The 16,090-nt window shown below is 50.7% G+C and overlaps 1 protein-coding gene across 1 annotated transcript in view; it reads right to left on the bottom strand.

The window, feature by feature from the left end:
- Positions 1–5,783: 5,783 nt before the first annotated feature.
- LOC115182693 (NT-3 growth factor receptor) overlaps positions 5,784–16,090 on the bottom strand; it is a gene marked incomplete at its 5' end in the record, with an annotated part of 29,092 nt that continues 18,785 nt past the window's right edge. The window contains 2 exon segments of the mRNA XM_029744193.1: positions 5,784–6,785; positions 13,865–14,023. Of these exon segments, the coding sequence (XP_029600053.1) occupies positions 6,600–6,785; positions 13,865–14,023 (345 nt within the window).

Here is a 16,090-nt window from a genome sequence, read left to right as displayed (position 1 = left end):
TTCCAGCCTGTTGTTAGTTAGTGGGGATGGTGATACCACCAATATAGTAGACAATGGCCCCGTTCCAGCCTGTTGTTAGTTAGTGGGGATGGTGATACCACCAATATAGTAGACAATGGCCCCGTTCCAGCCTGTTGTTAGTTAGTGGGGATGGAGACACTACCAATATAGTAGACAATGGCCCCGTTCCAGCCTGTTGTTAGTTAGTGGGGATGGTGATACCACCAATATAGTAGACAATGGCCCCGTTCCAGCCTGTTGTTAGTTAGTGGGGATGGTGATACCACCAATATAGTAGACAATGGCCCCGTTCCAGCCTGTTGTTAGTTAGTGGGGATGGTGACACTTAATATAAACACAATGTGTACCACTCAATGGGCTCTGGTTAAAAGTAGTGCACTATGTAGGGGACCGGTTGCACCCTACAGGAAGAGGGAGGGGACTGGTTGCACCCTACAGGAAGAGGGAGGGGACTGGTTGCAACCCTACAGGAAGAGGGAGGGGACTGGTTGCAACCCTACAGGAAGAGGGAGGGGACTGGTTGCACCCTACAGGAAGAGGGAGGGGATTGGTTGCACCCTACAGGAAGAGGGAGGGGACTGGTTGCACCCTACAGGAAGAGGGAGAGGACTGGTTGCACCCTACAGGAAGAGGGAGGGGACTGGTTGCACCCTACAGGAAGAGGGAGGGGACTGGTTACACCCTACAGGAAGAGGGAGGGTACTGGTTGCACCCTACAGGAAGAGGGAGGGGACTGGTTGGTCCCTGACCTGACATCATATCACTGCGTCATCCATCAATCTGTCCTGTGTGCCAGTCTGGGAGAAGCGTTTTCTGAGGTCATGACAACAACGATGAAACTGATCAACTTTTTGAGAGTAACATCATCCCTACTACACCGCCTGCTACGAGGCATTCTGCCAGAGGCCAATACACCGCCTGCTACGAGGCATTCTGCAGAGGCCAATACACCGCCTGCTACGAGGCATTCTGCAGAGGCCAATACACCGCCTGCTACGAGGCATTCTGCAGAGACCAATACACCGCCTGCTACGAGGCATTCTGCAGAGGCCAATACACCGCCTGCTACGAGGCATTCTGCAGAGGCCAATACACCGCCCTCTACGAGGCATTCTGCAGAGGCCAATACACCGCCTGCTACGAGGCATTCTGCAGAGGCCAATACACCGCCTGCTACGAGGCATTCTGCAGAGGCCAATACACCGCCTGCTACGAGGCATTCTGACAGAGGCCAATACACCGCCTGCTACGAGGCATTCTGCAGAGGCCAATACACCGCCTGCTACGAGGCATTCTGCAGAGGCCAATACACCGCCTGCTACGAGGCATTCTGCAGAGGCCAATACACCGCCCTCTACGAGGCATTCTGCAGAGGCCAATACACCGCCTGCTACGAGGCATTCTGCAGAGGCCAATACACCGCCTGCTACGAGGCATTCTGCAGAGGCCAATACACCGCCCTCTACGAGGCATTCTGCCAGAGGCCAATGCACCTGCTACGAGGCATTCTGACTGAGGCCAATACCAGTTTTGATGACTTACTACTGTACAACAATGTCCGGTGGCTCAGCAAAGGCAGGGTCCTGGAACGCTTTTGGGTCGTTCAGGAGGAAGTTAAAGCTTTCCGAGTTTTTGGAAGATGAGGAGAAGATGGAAACAGTTGTATTTTTGACAGACATTACATCACACCTTAATCAACTGAACGTTAAGCTGCAGGGACGGGACAACACCGTGTGACATAGACATCACACCTTTCTTCGGGATCGGTGTCCCATCCGAGGGATGGTTGAGCTAACGTAGGCTAATTCGATTAGAATGAGGTTGTAAGTAACAAGAACATTTCCCAGGACATAGACATATCTGATATGGGCAGAAAGCTTAAATTCTTGTTAATCTAACTGCACTGTCCAATTTACAGTAGCTATTACAGTGAAAGAATACCATGCTATTGTTTGAGGAGAGTGCACAAATTTGAACATGAAAAGTTAATTCATTAACAAATTAGGCACATTTGGCAGGTCTTGATACAACATTTTTAACAGAAAAGCAATGGTTCATTGCATCAGTCTAAAACTTTGCACATACACTGCTGCCACCTAGTGGCCAACATCTAAATTGCACCTGGGCTGGAATAATACTTGTCCTCTGGTCTGATGAGTCCAAATTTGAGAATTTTGGTCCAACTGCTGTGTCTTTGTGAAACACAGAGTAGGTGAACGGATGATCTCACCATGTGTGGTTCCCACCGTGAAGCATGGAGGAGGAGGTGTGATGGTGTAGGGGTGCTTTGCTGGTGACACTGTCTGTGATTTATTTAGAATTCAAGGCACACTTAACCAGCAGGTACACAATAGTAGATTTTGGTAGACAGGAGGTGATCTTTGGTAAAAGGGGTAAATTGGTCATCAAAAAGAAAGGAAAAAGACAGCAGATATTATCTTTAACCTAGCGTACCTGAGTTACCCTTAACCCAGATAGCATCTTTAACCTAGCGTAGCTGAGTTAGCCTTAACCCAGATAGCATCTTTAGCCTAGCGTAGCTGAGTTACACTTAACCCAGATACCATCTTTAACCCAGCGTAGCTGAGTTACCCTTAACCCAGATACCATCTTTAACCTAGTGTAGCTGAGTTAGCCTTAACCCAGATACCATCTTTAACCTAGCGTAGCTGAGTTACCCTTAACCCAGATACTATCTTTAACCTAGTGTAGCTGAGTTACCCTTAACCCAGATATTATCTTTAACCTAGCGTAGCTGAGTTACCCTTGAGTTACCCGTGTGTCTGTGTGTTTGGTGGCAGGCAGAGGGGGATTGTGGGACATCGTAACACATTATTCAGCATGGCAGGCAGAGGGGGATTGTGGGACATCGTAACACATTATTCAGCGTGGCAGGCAGAGGGGGATTGTGGGACATCTTAACACATTATTCAGCGTGGCAGGCAGAGGGGAATGTGGGACATCAACACATTATTCTGGCCGTAAAAAAACAAATGAACTGGAAAGTTCTATGATTTTTTCAACTCCTGAAGAAATATAATTTGGAGCACAGGAGGTTGGTGGCTCCTTAATTGGGGAGGACGGGCTCGTGGTAATGACTGGAGCGGAATCGGTGGAATGGCATCTGTCACGTCCTGACCAGTAAAGGGGTTATTTGTTCTTGTAGTTCGGTCAGGACGTGGCAGGGGGTATTTGTTTTATGTGGTTCGGGGTTTGTTGGGATATGTGTTTATGTAGAGGGGTGTTTGTTTAGAGTATTCCGGGGTTTTTCTGTTATGTTCTAGTTTTTATTTTTTTATTTCTATGATCTGTCTATGTTGTGTATTTCTTTGTGTTGGCCTGCAATCCTGTTCGTTCGATCGTTTTCTTTCTTTTGTTTCATTAAGTGTTCTAATAAAAGTTAACATGAGCACTCAACCCGCTGCGTCTTGGTCCACTTCATACGACAAGCGCGTTACAGTATCAAATACATCAAACCCAGAGTTTTCTATGTGTTTGATTCCGTTCCATTCGCTCCGTTCCAGACATTACTGTGAGCCGTCTTCCCCTCCGCAGCCTCCACTGATTTGGAGCACTCTCTCTTTCGGTGCACTCCACATTGTAAAAAAAATCTCTCTTTCTAAAGAGTTATGTCAGTGAACTTAACCCTCCCTATATGTGAGTCCTGAAGACAATCACTGATCACCTCTGTGATCGTAACTTTGATGAAAACAGAAGTCAGAGAATATGTAGTTAGTCCGTTTATAGTCACCGTGTTGGAAAAGGAACTTAATAAAGAATCCAAGGAAAAGGTAAATTAACATACAGACATTTATATTATGTACATTCACTTCAATTAAAATAGACTTGTTGTTTGTCAGCTGTTGATTGGTGAGTTCTTCCTTCCTCCAGTTCATTGGACAGAAATGAGGAGCCTCATTAGCATGAGAACTCGGAACCCAGCCAATCAGAGAGCAGTACGGCTTTCATCATCAAAGTCCCTGCCAATAGTTTGACAGTATCAGTTTCTCCGAAAAAAAGGGTGTGTCCTTCGCGACAGACATGGCAGACTGACATCTCCAAATTAAAAGTAAATAAATAAAAGATTTGTAATATATCAATATGTACTAATGAAAAGACATGATTTCTTTTCATTTACAGTATTTTTTGTGTGTTTTTCTTACAGTTTATTTTAAACATGTTCGTTAAATAACTATAGATAATATACAGTACATTCAGAAAGTATTCAGACCCCTTGACTTTTTCCACATTATGTTACATTACAGCCTTATTCTATAATTGATCATCTACACACAATACCCCATAATGACAAAGCAAAAAACATGTTTTCATTTTTTATTGCAAATTTATAAATAAAAAAAACCACTAAAATATCACATTTCCATAAGTATTCAGACCCTTTACTCAGTACTTTGTTGAAGCACCTTTAGCAGCGATTACAGCCTTGAGTATTCTTGGGTATGACGCTACAAGCTTGGTACACCTGTATTTGGGGATTTTCTCCCATTCTTCTCTGCAGATCCTCTCAAGCTCTGTCAGGTTGGATGGGGAGTTTTGCTGCACAGCTATTTTCAGGTCTCCAGAGATGTTAGATCGGGTTCAAGTCCGGGCTCTGGCTGGGCTACTCAAGGACATTCAGAGACTTGTCCCGAAGCCACTCCTGTGTTGTCTTGGCTGTGTGCTTAGGGTCGTTGTCCTGTTGGAAGGTGAACCTTCGCCCCAGTCTGAGGACCTGAGCACTCTGGAGCAGGTTTTCATCAAGGATCTCTCTGTATTTTGCTCTGTTCATCTTTCCCTCGATCCTGACTAGTCTCCGAGTCCCTGCCACTGAAAAACATCCCCACAGAAAGATGCTGCCACCACCATGCTTCACCGTAGGGATGGTGCCAGGTTTCCTCCAGACGTGACGCTTGGCATTCAGGGCAAAGAGTTCAATCTTGGTTTCATCAGACCAGAGAATCTTGTTTCTCATGGTCTGAGAGTCCTTCAGGTGGCTTTTGGCAAACTCCAAGCGGGCTGTCATGTGCCGTTTACTGAGGAGTGGCTTCCATCTGGCCACTACCATAAAGGCCTGATTGATGGAGTGCTGCAGAGATGGTTGTCCTTCTGGAAAGTTCTCCACAGAGGAACTCTAGAGCTCTGTCAGTGACCATCAGGTTCTTGGTCGTCTCCATGACCAAGGCCCTTCTCCCCCGATTGCTCAGTTTGGCCGGGCAGCCAGCTCTAGTAAGAGTCTTAGTGATTCCAATCTTCTTCCATTTAAGAATGATGGAGGCCACTGTGTTCTTGGGGACCTTCAATGCTACAGAAATGTGTTGGTACCCTTCCCCAGATCTGTGCCTCGACGCAATCCTGTCTTGGAGCTCTACGGACAATTCCTTCAACCTCATGGCTTGGTTTTTGCTCTGACATGCACTATCAACTGTGGGACCTTATATAGACAGGTGTGTGCCTTTCCAAATCATGTCCAATCAATTGAATTTACCACAGGTTGTGGAAACATCTCAAGGATGATCAATGGAGACAGGATGAACCTGAGCTCTTATTCGAGTCTCATAGCAAAGGGTCTGAATACATATGTAAATAAGTTATTTCTGTTTTGTATTTTTAATACATTTACAACAAATTCTAAAAACCTGTTTTCACTTTGTCATTATGGGGTATTGTGTGTAGATTGATGAGGAAAAATATATATTTTATCAATTTTAGAATAAAGCTGTAACGTAACAAAATGTGGGAATAGTCAAGGGTTCTGAATGCACAGAATATACACTGAGTGGACAGAACATTAGGAACACCTTTCCACTACAGCAGACTGACCAGGTGTGTCCACTGTATCAGGAAACAAAATGTAAACGTTTGTTTTTTTAATACTTTTATTCAGTATATGGAAAAAAAGTGTATCAGGCACTTGAGTCCTTCCCAAACGTGTAGGTTCTGTTGACAGTGAGGAACAGGAAGGAACAGGAAGTTCGCTTATTTCCTCGGTAACGGTTGTCTATCAGTCCGTCTGTCCAACAAGCATTTACATCCAGACGATTTTAGCCTAGTTAAACTCCAGGGTAAAGTTTCCCCTTAAGGTACAGGTCTAAGATCAGCTTCCCGTCCCCAATCAGCTTCCCCGTCCCCAATCAGCTTCCCGGTCCCCAATCAGCTTCCCCGTCCCCAATCAGCTTCCCGTCCCCAATCAGCTTCCTGTCCCCAATCAGCTTCCCGGTCCCCAATCAGCTTCCCGGTCCCCAATCAGCTTCCTGTCCCCAATCAGCTTCCGGTCCCCAATCAGCTTCCCGGTCCTCAATCAGCTTCCCCGTCCCCAATCAGCTTCCCCGTCCCCAATCAGCTTCCCGTCCCCAATCAGCTTCCCGTCCCCAATCAGCTTCCCGGTCCCCAATCAGCTTCCCGGTCCCCAATCAGCTTCCTGTCCCCAATCAGCTTCCGGTCCCCAATCAGCTTCCCGGTCCCCAATCAGCTTCCCGTCCTCAATCTGAACCTTAACCTTCGGTTAGAGAAAAGTAAAACGGATCGAAGGTGAGTGTCCAGGGTGAACATCACCTCACTCCGTCCAGGTAGAGCTGGTCTTAGCCGAGTATATCCAGGTAGGCAGGTGTGTCTTTCCCCGTGGCGTAGAGGACCTTCTGAATGTTCTTGATGTTTAATCTCTGTTGTGGATCCCTCTGCCAGCACCCCAGCATCAGGTCATACACCTCCTTGGGACAAACCCTCGGCTTGTCCAGGACCCGGCCCTGTGTTAAACACTCTATGACCTGAAGAGGACAGAGACAGGAGGGGTTAGGGTGTAGGGTGTAGGGGTCAGTCAAACAGAGAGAGGAGGGGTTAGGGTGTAGGGTGTAGGGGTCAGTCAAACAGAGAGACAGAGAGAGGAGGGGTTAGGGTGTAGGGTGTAGGGGTCAGTCAAACAGAGAGAGGAGGGGTTAGGGTGTAGGGGTTAGGGTGTAGGGGTCAGTCAAACAGAGACAGGAGGGGTTAGGGTGTAGGGGTTAGGGTGGAGGGGTTAGGGTGGAGGGGTCAGTCAAACAGAGAGACAGAGACAGGAAGGGTTAGGGTGGAGGGGTTAGGGTGGAGGGGTTAGGGTGTAGGGGTCAGTCAAACAGAGAGACAGAGAGAGGAGGGGTTAGGGTGGAGGGGTTAGGGTGTAGGGGTCAGTCAAACAGAGAGACAGAGAGAGGAGGGGTTAGGGTGTAGGGTGTAGGGGTCAGTCAAACAGAGAGAGGAGGGGTTAGGGTGTAGGGGTTAGGGTGTAGGGGTTAGGGTGTAGGGGTCAGTCAAACAGAGAGACAGAGAGAGGAGGGGTTAGGGTGTAGGGGTTAGGGTGGAGGGGTCAGTCAAACAGAGAGACAGAGAGAGGAGGGGTTAGGGTGTAGGGTGTAGGGGTCAGTCAAACAGAGAGAGGAGGGGTTAGGGTGTAGGGGTTAGGGTGGAGGGGTTAGGGTGTAGGGGTCAGTCAAACAGAGAGAGGAGGGGTTAGGGTGGAGGGGTTAGGGTGTAGGGGTCAGTCAAACAGAGAGACAGAGAGAGGAGGGGTTAGGGTGTAGGGGTGTAGGGGTCAGTCAAACAGAGAGAGGAGGGGTTAGGGTGTAGGGGTTAGGGTGTAGGGGTTAGGGTGTAGGGGTCAGTCAAACAGAGAGACAGAGAGAGGAGGGGTTAGGGTGTAGGGGTTAGGGTGTAGGGGTCAGTCAAACAGAGAGACAGAGAGAGGAGGGGTTAGGGTTGTAGGGGTTAGGGTGTAGGGGTTAGGGTGTAGGGGTCAGTCAAACAGAGAGACAGAGAGAGGAGGGGTTAGGGTGTAGGGTGTAGGGGTCAGTCAAACAGAGAGAGAGGGGTTAGGGTGTAGGGGTTAGGGTGTAGGGGTCAGTCAAAACAGAGAGACAGAGACAGGAAGGGTTAGGGTGGAGGGGTTAGGGTGTAGGGGTTAGGGTGTAGGGGTCAGTCAAACAGAGACAGGAGGGGTTAGGGTGTAGGGGTTAGGGTGGAGGGGGTTAGGGTGGAGGGGTTAGGGTGTAGGGGTCAGTCAAACAGAGAGACAGAGACAGGAAGGGTTAGGGTGGAGGGGTTAGGGTGGGGGGTTAGGGTGTAGGGGTCAGTCAAACAGAGAGAGGAGGGGTTAGGGTTGTAGGGGTTAGGGGTAGGGGGTCAGTCAAACAGAGAGACAGAGAGAGGAGGGGGGTTCGGGTGTAGGGGTTAGGGTGTAGGGGTCAGTCAAACAGAGAGACAGAGAGAGGAGGGGTAGGGTGGAGGGGTTAGGGTGTAGGGGTCAGTCAAACAGAGAGACAGAGAGAGGAGGGGTTAGGGTGTAGGGGTTAGGGTGTAGGGGTCAGTCAAACAGAGAGACAGAGAGAGGAGGGGTTAGGGTGTAGGGGTTAGGGTGTAGGGGTTAGGGTGTAGGGGTCAGTCAAACAGAGAGACAGAGAGAGGAGGGGTTAGGGTGTAGGGGTTAGGGTGTAGGGGTCAGTCAAAAAGAGAGGAGGGGTTAGGGTGTAGGGGTTACGGTGTAGGGGTCAGGGTGTAGGGGTCAGTCAAACAGAGAGACAGAGAGAGGAGGGGTTAGGGTGTAGGGGTTAAGGTGTAGGGGTCAGTCAAACAGAGAGACAGAGAGAGGAGGGGTTAGGGTGTAGGGGTTAAGGTGTAGGGTGTAGGGTGTAGGGGTCAGTCAACAGAGAGGAAGGGTTAGGGTGTAGGGGTTAGGGTGTAGGGGTTAGGGTTGTAGGGGTCAGTCAAACAGAGAGACAGAGAGAGGAGGGGTTAGGGTGTAGGGGTTAAGGTGTAGGGGTTAGGGTGTAGGGGTCAGTCAAACAGAGAGGAAGGGTTAGGGTGTAGGGGGTTAGGGTGTAGGGGTTAGGGTGTAGGGGTCAGTCAAACAGAGAGACAGAGAGAGGAGGGGGTTAGGGTGTAGGGGTTAGGGTGGAGGGGTTAGGGTGGAGGGGTCAGTCAAACAGAGAGACAGAGACAGGAAGGGTTAGGGTGGAGGGGTTAGGGTGGAGGGGTTAGGGTGTAGGGGTCAGTCAAACAGAGAGACAGAGAGAGCAGGGGTTAGGGTGGAGGGGTTAGGGTGTAGGGGTCAGTCAAACAGAGAGACAGAGAGAGGAGGGGTTAGGGTGTAGGGGTCAGTCAAACAGAGAGACAGAGAGAGGAGGGGTTAGGGTGTAGGGGTTAGGGTGTAGGGGTCAGTCAAACAGAGAGACAGAGAGAGGAGGGGTTAGGGTGTAGGGTGTAGGGGTCAGTCAAACAGAGAGAGGAGGGGTTAGGGTGTAGGGGTTAGGGTGTAGGGGTTAGGGTGGAGGGGTTAGGGTGTAGGGGTCAGTCAAACAGAGAGAGGAGGGGTTAGGGTGGAGGGGTTAGGGTGTAGGGGTCAGTCAAACAGAGAGACAGAGAGAGGAGGGGTTAGGGTGTAGGGTGTAGGGGTCAGTCAAACAGAGAGAGGAGGGGTTAGGGTGTAGGGGTTAGGGTGTAGGGGTTAGGGTGTAGGGGTCAGTCAAACAGAGAGACAGAGAGAGGAGGGGTTAGGGTGTAGGGGTTAGGGTGTAGGGGTCAGTCAAACAGAGAGACAGAGAGAGGAGGGGTTAGGGTGTAGGCGTTAGGGTGTAGGGGTTAGGGTGTAGGGGTCAGTCAAACAGAGAGGAAGGGTTAGGGTGTAGGGGTTAGGGTGTAGGGGTTAGGGTGTAGGGGTCAGTCAAACAGAGAGACAGAGAGAGGAGGGGTTAGGGTGTAGGGTGTAGGGTGTAGGGGTCAGGGTGTAGGGGTCAGTCAAACAGAGAGAGGAGGGGTTAGGGTGTAGGGGTTAGGGTGTAGGGGTTAGGGTGTAGGGGTCAGTCAAACAGAGACAGGAGGGGTAAGGGTGTAGGGGTTAGGGTGGAGGGGTTAGGGTGGAGGGGTTAGGGTGTAGGGGTCAGTCAAACAGAGAGACAGAGACAGGAAGGGTTAGGGTGTAGGGGTTAGGGTGGAGGGGTTAGGGTGTAGGGGTCAGTCAAACAGAGAGACAGAGAGAGGAGGGGTTAGGGTGTAGGGGTCAGTCAAACAGAGAGAGGAGGGGTTAGGGTGTAGGGGTTAGGGTGTAGGGGTCAGTCAAACAGAGAGACAGAGAGAGGAGGGGTTAGGGTGTAGGGTGTAGGGGTCAGTCAAACAGAGAGAGGAGGGGTTAGGGTGTAGGGGTTAGGGTGTAGGGGTCAGTCAAACAGAGAGACAGAGAGAGGAGGGGTTAGGGTGTAGGGGTTAGGGTGTAGGGGTCAGTCAAAAAGAGAGGAGGGGTTAGGGTGTAGGGGTTACGGTGTAGGGGTTAGGGTGTAGGGGTCAGTCAAACAGAGAGGAGGGGTTAGGGTGTAGGGGTTACGGTGTAGGGGTTAGGGTGTAGGGGTCAGTCAAACAGAGAGACAGAGAGAGGAGGGGTTAGGGTGTAGGGGTTAAGGTGTAGGGGTTAGGGTGTAGGGGTCAGTCAAACAGAGAGGAAGGGTTAGGGTGTAGGGGTTAGGGTGTAGGGGTTAGGTGTAGGGGTCAGTCAAACAGAGAGACAGAGAGAGGAGGGGTTAGGGTGTAGGGGTTAAGGTGTAGGGGTCAGTCAAACAGAGAGGAAGGGTTAGGGTGTAGGGGTTAGGGTGTAGGGGTTAGGGTGTAGGGGTCAGTCAAACAGAGAGACAGAGAGAGGAGGGGTTAGGGTGTAGGGGTTAGGGGTGTAGGGGTTAGGGTGTAGGGGTTAGGGTGGAGGGGTTAGGGTGGAGGGGTTAGGGTGTAGGGGTCAGTCAAACAGAGAGACAGAGAGAGGAGGGGTTAGGGTGTAGGGTGTAGGGGTCAGTCAAACAGAGAGAGGAGGGGTTAGGGTGTAGGGGTTAGGGTGTAGGGGTCAGTCAAACAGAGAGACAGAGACAGGAAGGGTTAGGGTGTAGGGGTTAGGGTGGAGGGGTCAGTCAAACAGAGAGACAGAGAGAGGAGGGGGTTAGGGTGTAGGGTGTAGGGGTCAGTCAAACAGAGAGAGGAGGGGTTAGGGTGTAGGGGTTAGGGTGTAGGGGTCAGTCAAACAGAGAGACAGAGAGAGGAGGGGTTAGGGTGTAGGGGTTAGGGTGGAGGGGTCAGTCAAACAGAGAGACAGAGAGAGGAGGGGTTAGGGTGTAGGGTGTAGGGGTCAGTCAAACAGAGAGAGGAGGGGTTAGGGTGTAGGGGTTAGGGTGTAGGGGTTAGGGTGGAGGGGTTAGGGTGGAGGGGTTAGGGTGTAGGGGTCAGTCAAACAGAGAGAGGAGGGGTTAGGGTGGAGGGGTTAGGGTGTAGGGGTCAGTCAAACAGAGAGACAGAGAGAGGAGGGGTTAGGGTGTAGGGTGTAGGGGTCAGTCAAACAGAGAGAGGAGGGGTTAGGGTGTAGGGGTTAGGGTGTAGGGGTTAGGGTGTAGGGGTCAGTCAAACAGAGAGACAGAGAGAGGAGGGGTTAGGGTGTAGGGGTTAGGGTGTAGGGGTCAGTCAAACAGAGAGACAGAGAGAGGAGGGGTTAGGGTGGAGGGGTTAGGGTGTAGGGGTCAGTCAAACAGAGAGACAGAGAGAGGAGGGGTTAGGGTGTAGGGGTTAGGGTGTAGGGGTTAGGGTGTAGGGGTCAGTCAAACAGAGAGACAGAGAGAGGAGGGGTTAGGGTGTAGGGTGTAGGGGTCAGTCAAACAGAGAGAGGAGGGGTTAGGGTGTAGGGGTTAGGGTGTAGGGGTCAGTCAAACAGAGAGACAGAGAGAGGAGGGGTTAGGGTGTAGGGGTTAGGGTGTAGGGGTCAGTCAAAAAGAGAGGAGGGGTTAGGGTGTAGGGGTTACGGTGTAGGGGTCAGGGTGTAGGGGTCAGTCAAACAGAGAGAGGAGGGGTTAGGGTGTAGGGGTTAGGGTGTAGGGGTTAGGGTGTAGGGGTCAGTCAAACAGAGAGACAGAGAGAGGAGGGGTTAGGGTGTAGGGGTTAAGGTGTAGGGGTTAGGGTGTAGGGGTCAGTCAAACAGAGAGACAGAGAGAGGAGGGGTTAGGGTGTAGGGTGTAGGGGTCAGTCAAACAGAGAGGAAGGGTTAGGGTGTAGGGGTTAGGGTGTAGGGGTTAGGGTGTAGGGGTCAGTCAAACAGAGAGACAGAGAGAGGAGGGGTTAGGGTGTAGGGGTTAGGGTGTAGGGGTTAGGGTGTAGGGGTTAGGGTGTAGGGATCAGTCAAACAGAGAGACAGATAGAGGATGCAGTGAGTATTGTACACCTGTTTTAACACTACATACATTCTGGTTCCAAAACACTAAAATGTTCTCACTGACTACAGGTTAATATTTATTTCTAGAAATGTGGAAAATATCAATTTCCAGAAAATATTTACACTTCAAGTGCATGAAATACGAGGGGAATGAGCACCCCTTGACAGGTTATTTCTTAAGGGCAGTTTGATTGTACTAATACACTTGCTTTGTAAGAGTAATATTAATTGAATTCCATTGATTACCCCTCCCCTGGGAGTTCTGTAATACTGCATCAATAAATCATTACAGAGAGGTGGGCCGGGCCTCAGGAAGAGCTGGACCGGACCTCAGGAAGAGAAAGAGGTGGGCCGGGCCTCAGGAAGAGTTGGGCCGGGCCTCAGGAAGAGTTGGGCCGGGCCTCAGGAAGAGTTGGGCCGGGCCTCAGGAAGAGAAAGAGATGGGCCGGGCCTCAGGAAGAGAAAGAGGTGGGCCGGGCCTCAGGAAGAGAAAGAGGTGGGCCGGGCCTCAGGAAGAGAAAGAGATGGGCCGGGCCTCAGGAAGAGTTGGGCCGGGCCTCAGGAAGAGGTGGGCCGGGCCTCAGGAAGAGAAAGAGGTGGGCCGGGCCTCAGGAAGAGAAAGAGGTGGGCCGGGCCTCAGGAAGAGAAAGAGGTGGGCCGGGCCTCAGGAAGAGAAAGAGATGGGCCGGGCCTCAGGAAGAGATGGGCCGGGCCTCAGGAAGAGGAAGAGATGGGCCGGGCCTCAGGAAGAGATGGGCCGGGCCTCAGGAAGAGGAAGAGATGGGCCGGGCCTCAGGAAGAGGTGGGCCGGGCCTCAGGAAGAGGAAGAGGTGGGCCGGGCCTCAGGAAGAGGAAGAGGTGGGCCGGGCCTCAGGAAGAGGAAGAGGTGGGCCGGGCCTCAGGAAGAGGAAGAGGTGGGCCGGGCCTCAGGAAGAGGAAGAGGTGGGCCGGGCCTCAGGAAGAGAAAGAGGTGGGCCGGGCCTCAGGAAGAGGAAGAGGTGGGCCGGGCCTCAGGAAGAGGAAGTGATACTAGGGGTGCTCCTACAGGTAGTTAGTGGTGGTACTAGGGGTGCTCCTACATGTGGTGTTATATAGTCACTTCTCTTGAGTTAAGACCATCAATACACCAATACAAATGTGATTTGAAATGGCGTCCGATTGCCGATATAGTCCACTGCTCTTGACCAGAGCCCTATGGTGCTGGTGGTCCAGTACTCTTGACCAGAGCCCTGTGGGAGGCAGTCAAGGTGCTGGTGGTCCAGTACTCTTGACCAGAGCCCTGTGGGAGGCAGTCAAGGTGGTGGTGGTCCAGTACTCTTGACCAGAGCCCTGTGGGAGGCAGGCAAGGTGCTGGTGGTCCAGTACTCTTGACCAGAGCCCTATGGTACTGGTGGTCCAGTACTCTTGACCAGAGCCCTGTGGGAGGCAGGCAAGGTGCTGGTGGTCCAGTACTCTTGACCAGAGCCCTATGGTACTGGTGGTCCAGTACTCTTGACCAGAGCCCTGTGGGAGGCAGGCAAGGTGCTGGTGGTCCAGTACTCTTGACCAGAGCCCTATGGGAGGCAGGAAAGGTGCTGGTGGTCCAGTACTCTTGACCAGAGCCCTATGGGAGGCAGGCAAGGTGCTGGTGGTCCAGTATACCTCGTGATTGGCCAGCTGAAACCACGGCTGTTTCCCATAGGTGAAGATCTCCCAGAGGATGACTCCGAAGCTCCAAACGTCACTTTCTGCTGTGAACTTTCTGTACATGATGCTCTCAGGGGGCATCCAGCGGATCGGCAACATGGTGTGAACTCCGACCTGAAACAGGTTAACAGGACAACATTAGTACAGCACGGTGAGACCTCTGACCTGAAACAGGTTAACAGGACGACATTAGTACAGCACGGTGAGACCTCCGACCTGAAACAGGTTAACAGGACGACATTAGTACAGCATGGTGTGACCTCTGACCTGAAACAGGTTAACAGGACAACATTAGTACAGCACGGTGTGATCTCCGACCTGAAACAGGAAGACATTAGTACAGCACGGTGTGACCTCTGACCTGAAACAGGTTAACAGGACGACATTAGTACAGCATGGTGTGACCTCTGACCTGAAACAGGTTAACAGGACAACATTAGTACAGCACGGTGTGACCTCTGACCTGAAACAGGAAGACATTAGTACAGCACGGTGTGACCTCTGACCTGAAACAGGTTAACAGGACAACATTAGTACAGCACGGTGTGACCTCCGACCTGAAACAGGTTAACAGGACGACATTAGTACAGCATGGTGTGACCTCCGACCTGAAACAGGAAGACATTAGTACAGCACGGTGTGACCTCTGACCTGAAACAGGTTAACAGGACGACATTAGTACAGCACGGTGTGACCTCCGACCTGAAACAGGAAGACATTAGTACAGCGCGGTGTGACCTCACGACCTGAAACAGGAAGACATTAGTACAGCACGGTGTGACCTCTGACCTGAAACAGGTTAACAGGAAGACATTAGTACAGCACGGTGTGACCTCTGACCTGAAACAGGTTAACAGGACAACATTAGTACAGCACGGTGTGACCTCTGACCTGAAACAGGAAGACATTAGTACAGCACGGTGTGACCTCTGACCTGAAACAGGTTAACAGGAAGACATTAGTACAGCACGGTGTGACCTCCGACCTGAAACAGGTTAACAGGAAGACATTAGTACAGCACGGTGTGACCTCTGACCTGAAACAGGAAGACATTAGTACAGCACGGTGTGACCTCTGACCTGAAACAGGTTAACAGGACAACATTAGTACAGCACGGTGTGACCTCCGACCTGAAACAGGTTAACAGGACGACATTAGTACAGCATGGTGTGACCTCACGACCTGAAACAGGTTAACAGGAAGACATTAGTACAGCACGGTGTGACCTCCGACCTGAAACAGGAAGACATTAGTACAGTGCGGTGTGACCTCACGACCTGAAACAGGAAGACATTAGTACAGCACGGTGTGACCTCTGACCTGAAACAGGTTAACAGGAAGACATTAGTACAGCACGGTGTGACCTCCGACCTGAAACAGGAAGACATTAGTACAGTGCGGTGTGACCTCACGACCTGAAACAGGAAGACATTAGTACAGCACGGTGTGACCTCTGACCTGAAACAGGTTAACAGGAAGACATTAGTACAGCACGGTGTGACCTCTGACCTGAAACAGGTTAACAGGACAACATTAGTACAGCACGGTGTGACCTCTGACCTGAAACAGGAAGACATTAGTACAGCACGGTGTGACCTCTGACCTGAAACAGGTTAACAGGACAACATTAGTACAGCACGGTGTGACCTCCGACCTGAAACAGGTTAACAGGACGACATTAGTACAGCATGGTGTGACCTCACGACCTGAAACAGGTTAACAGGAAGACATTAGTACAGCACGGTGTGACCTCCGACCTGAAACAGGTTAACAGGACGACATTAGTACAGCATGGTGTGCACTCACGACCTGAAACAGGTTAACAGGAAGACATTAACAAGACTGGTGTTAGATGTAATGATAGAGTATAGTGTGTATAGAGTATAGTGCATTATGGGTTAGATGTAATGATACAGTATAGCGTGTATAGAGTATAGTGCGTTATGGGTTAGATGTAATGATAGAGGAGTATAGTGCATTATGTGTTAGCACCATTATAGTTTATGCTACGCCCTCCAGCACCATTATAGTTTATGCTACGCCCTCCAGCACCATTATAGTTTATGCTACGCCCTCCAGCACCATTATAGTTTCTGCTACTCCCTCCAGCACCATTATAGTTTATGCTACGCCCTCCAGCACCATTATAGTTTCTGCAACTCCCTCCAGCACCATTATAGT

Source organism: Salmo trutta, unplaced genomic scaffold, assembly GCF_901001165.1.
Source record: "Salmo trutta unplaced genomic scaffold, fSalTru1.1, whole genome shotgun sequence".
Lineage (NCBI taxonomy): Eukaryota > Metazoa > Chordata > Actinopteri > Salmoniformes > Salmonidae > Salmo > Salmo trutta.
The sequence above is the reverse complement of the archived record's forward strand: the minus strand, read 5'-3'. Positions and strand labels throughout refer to the sequence as shown.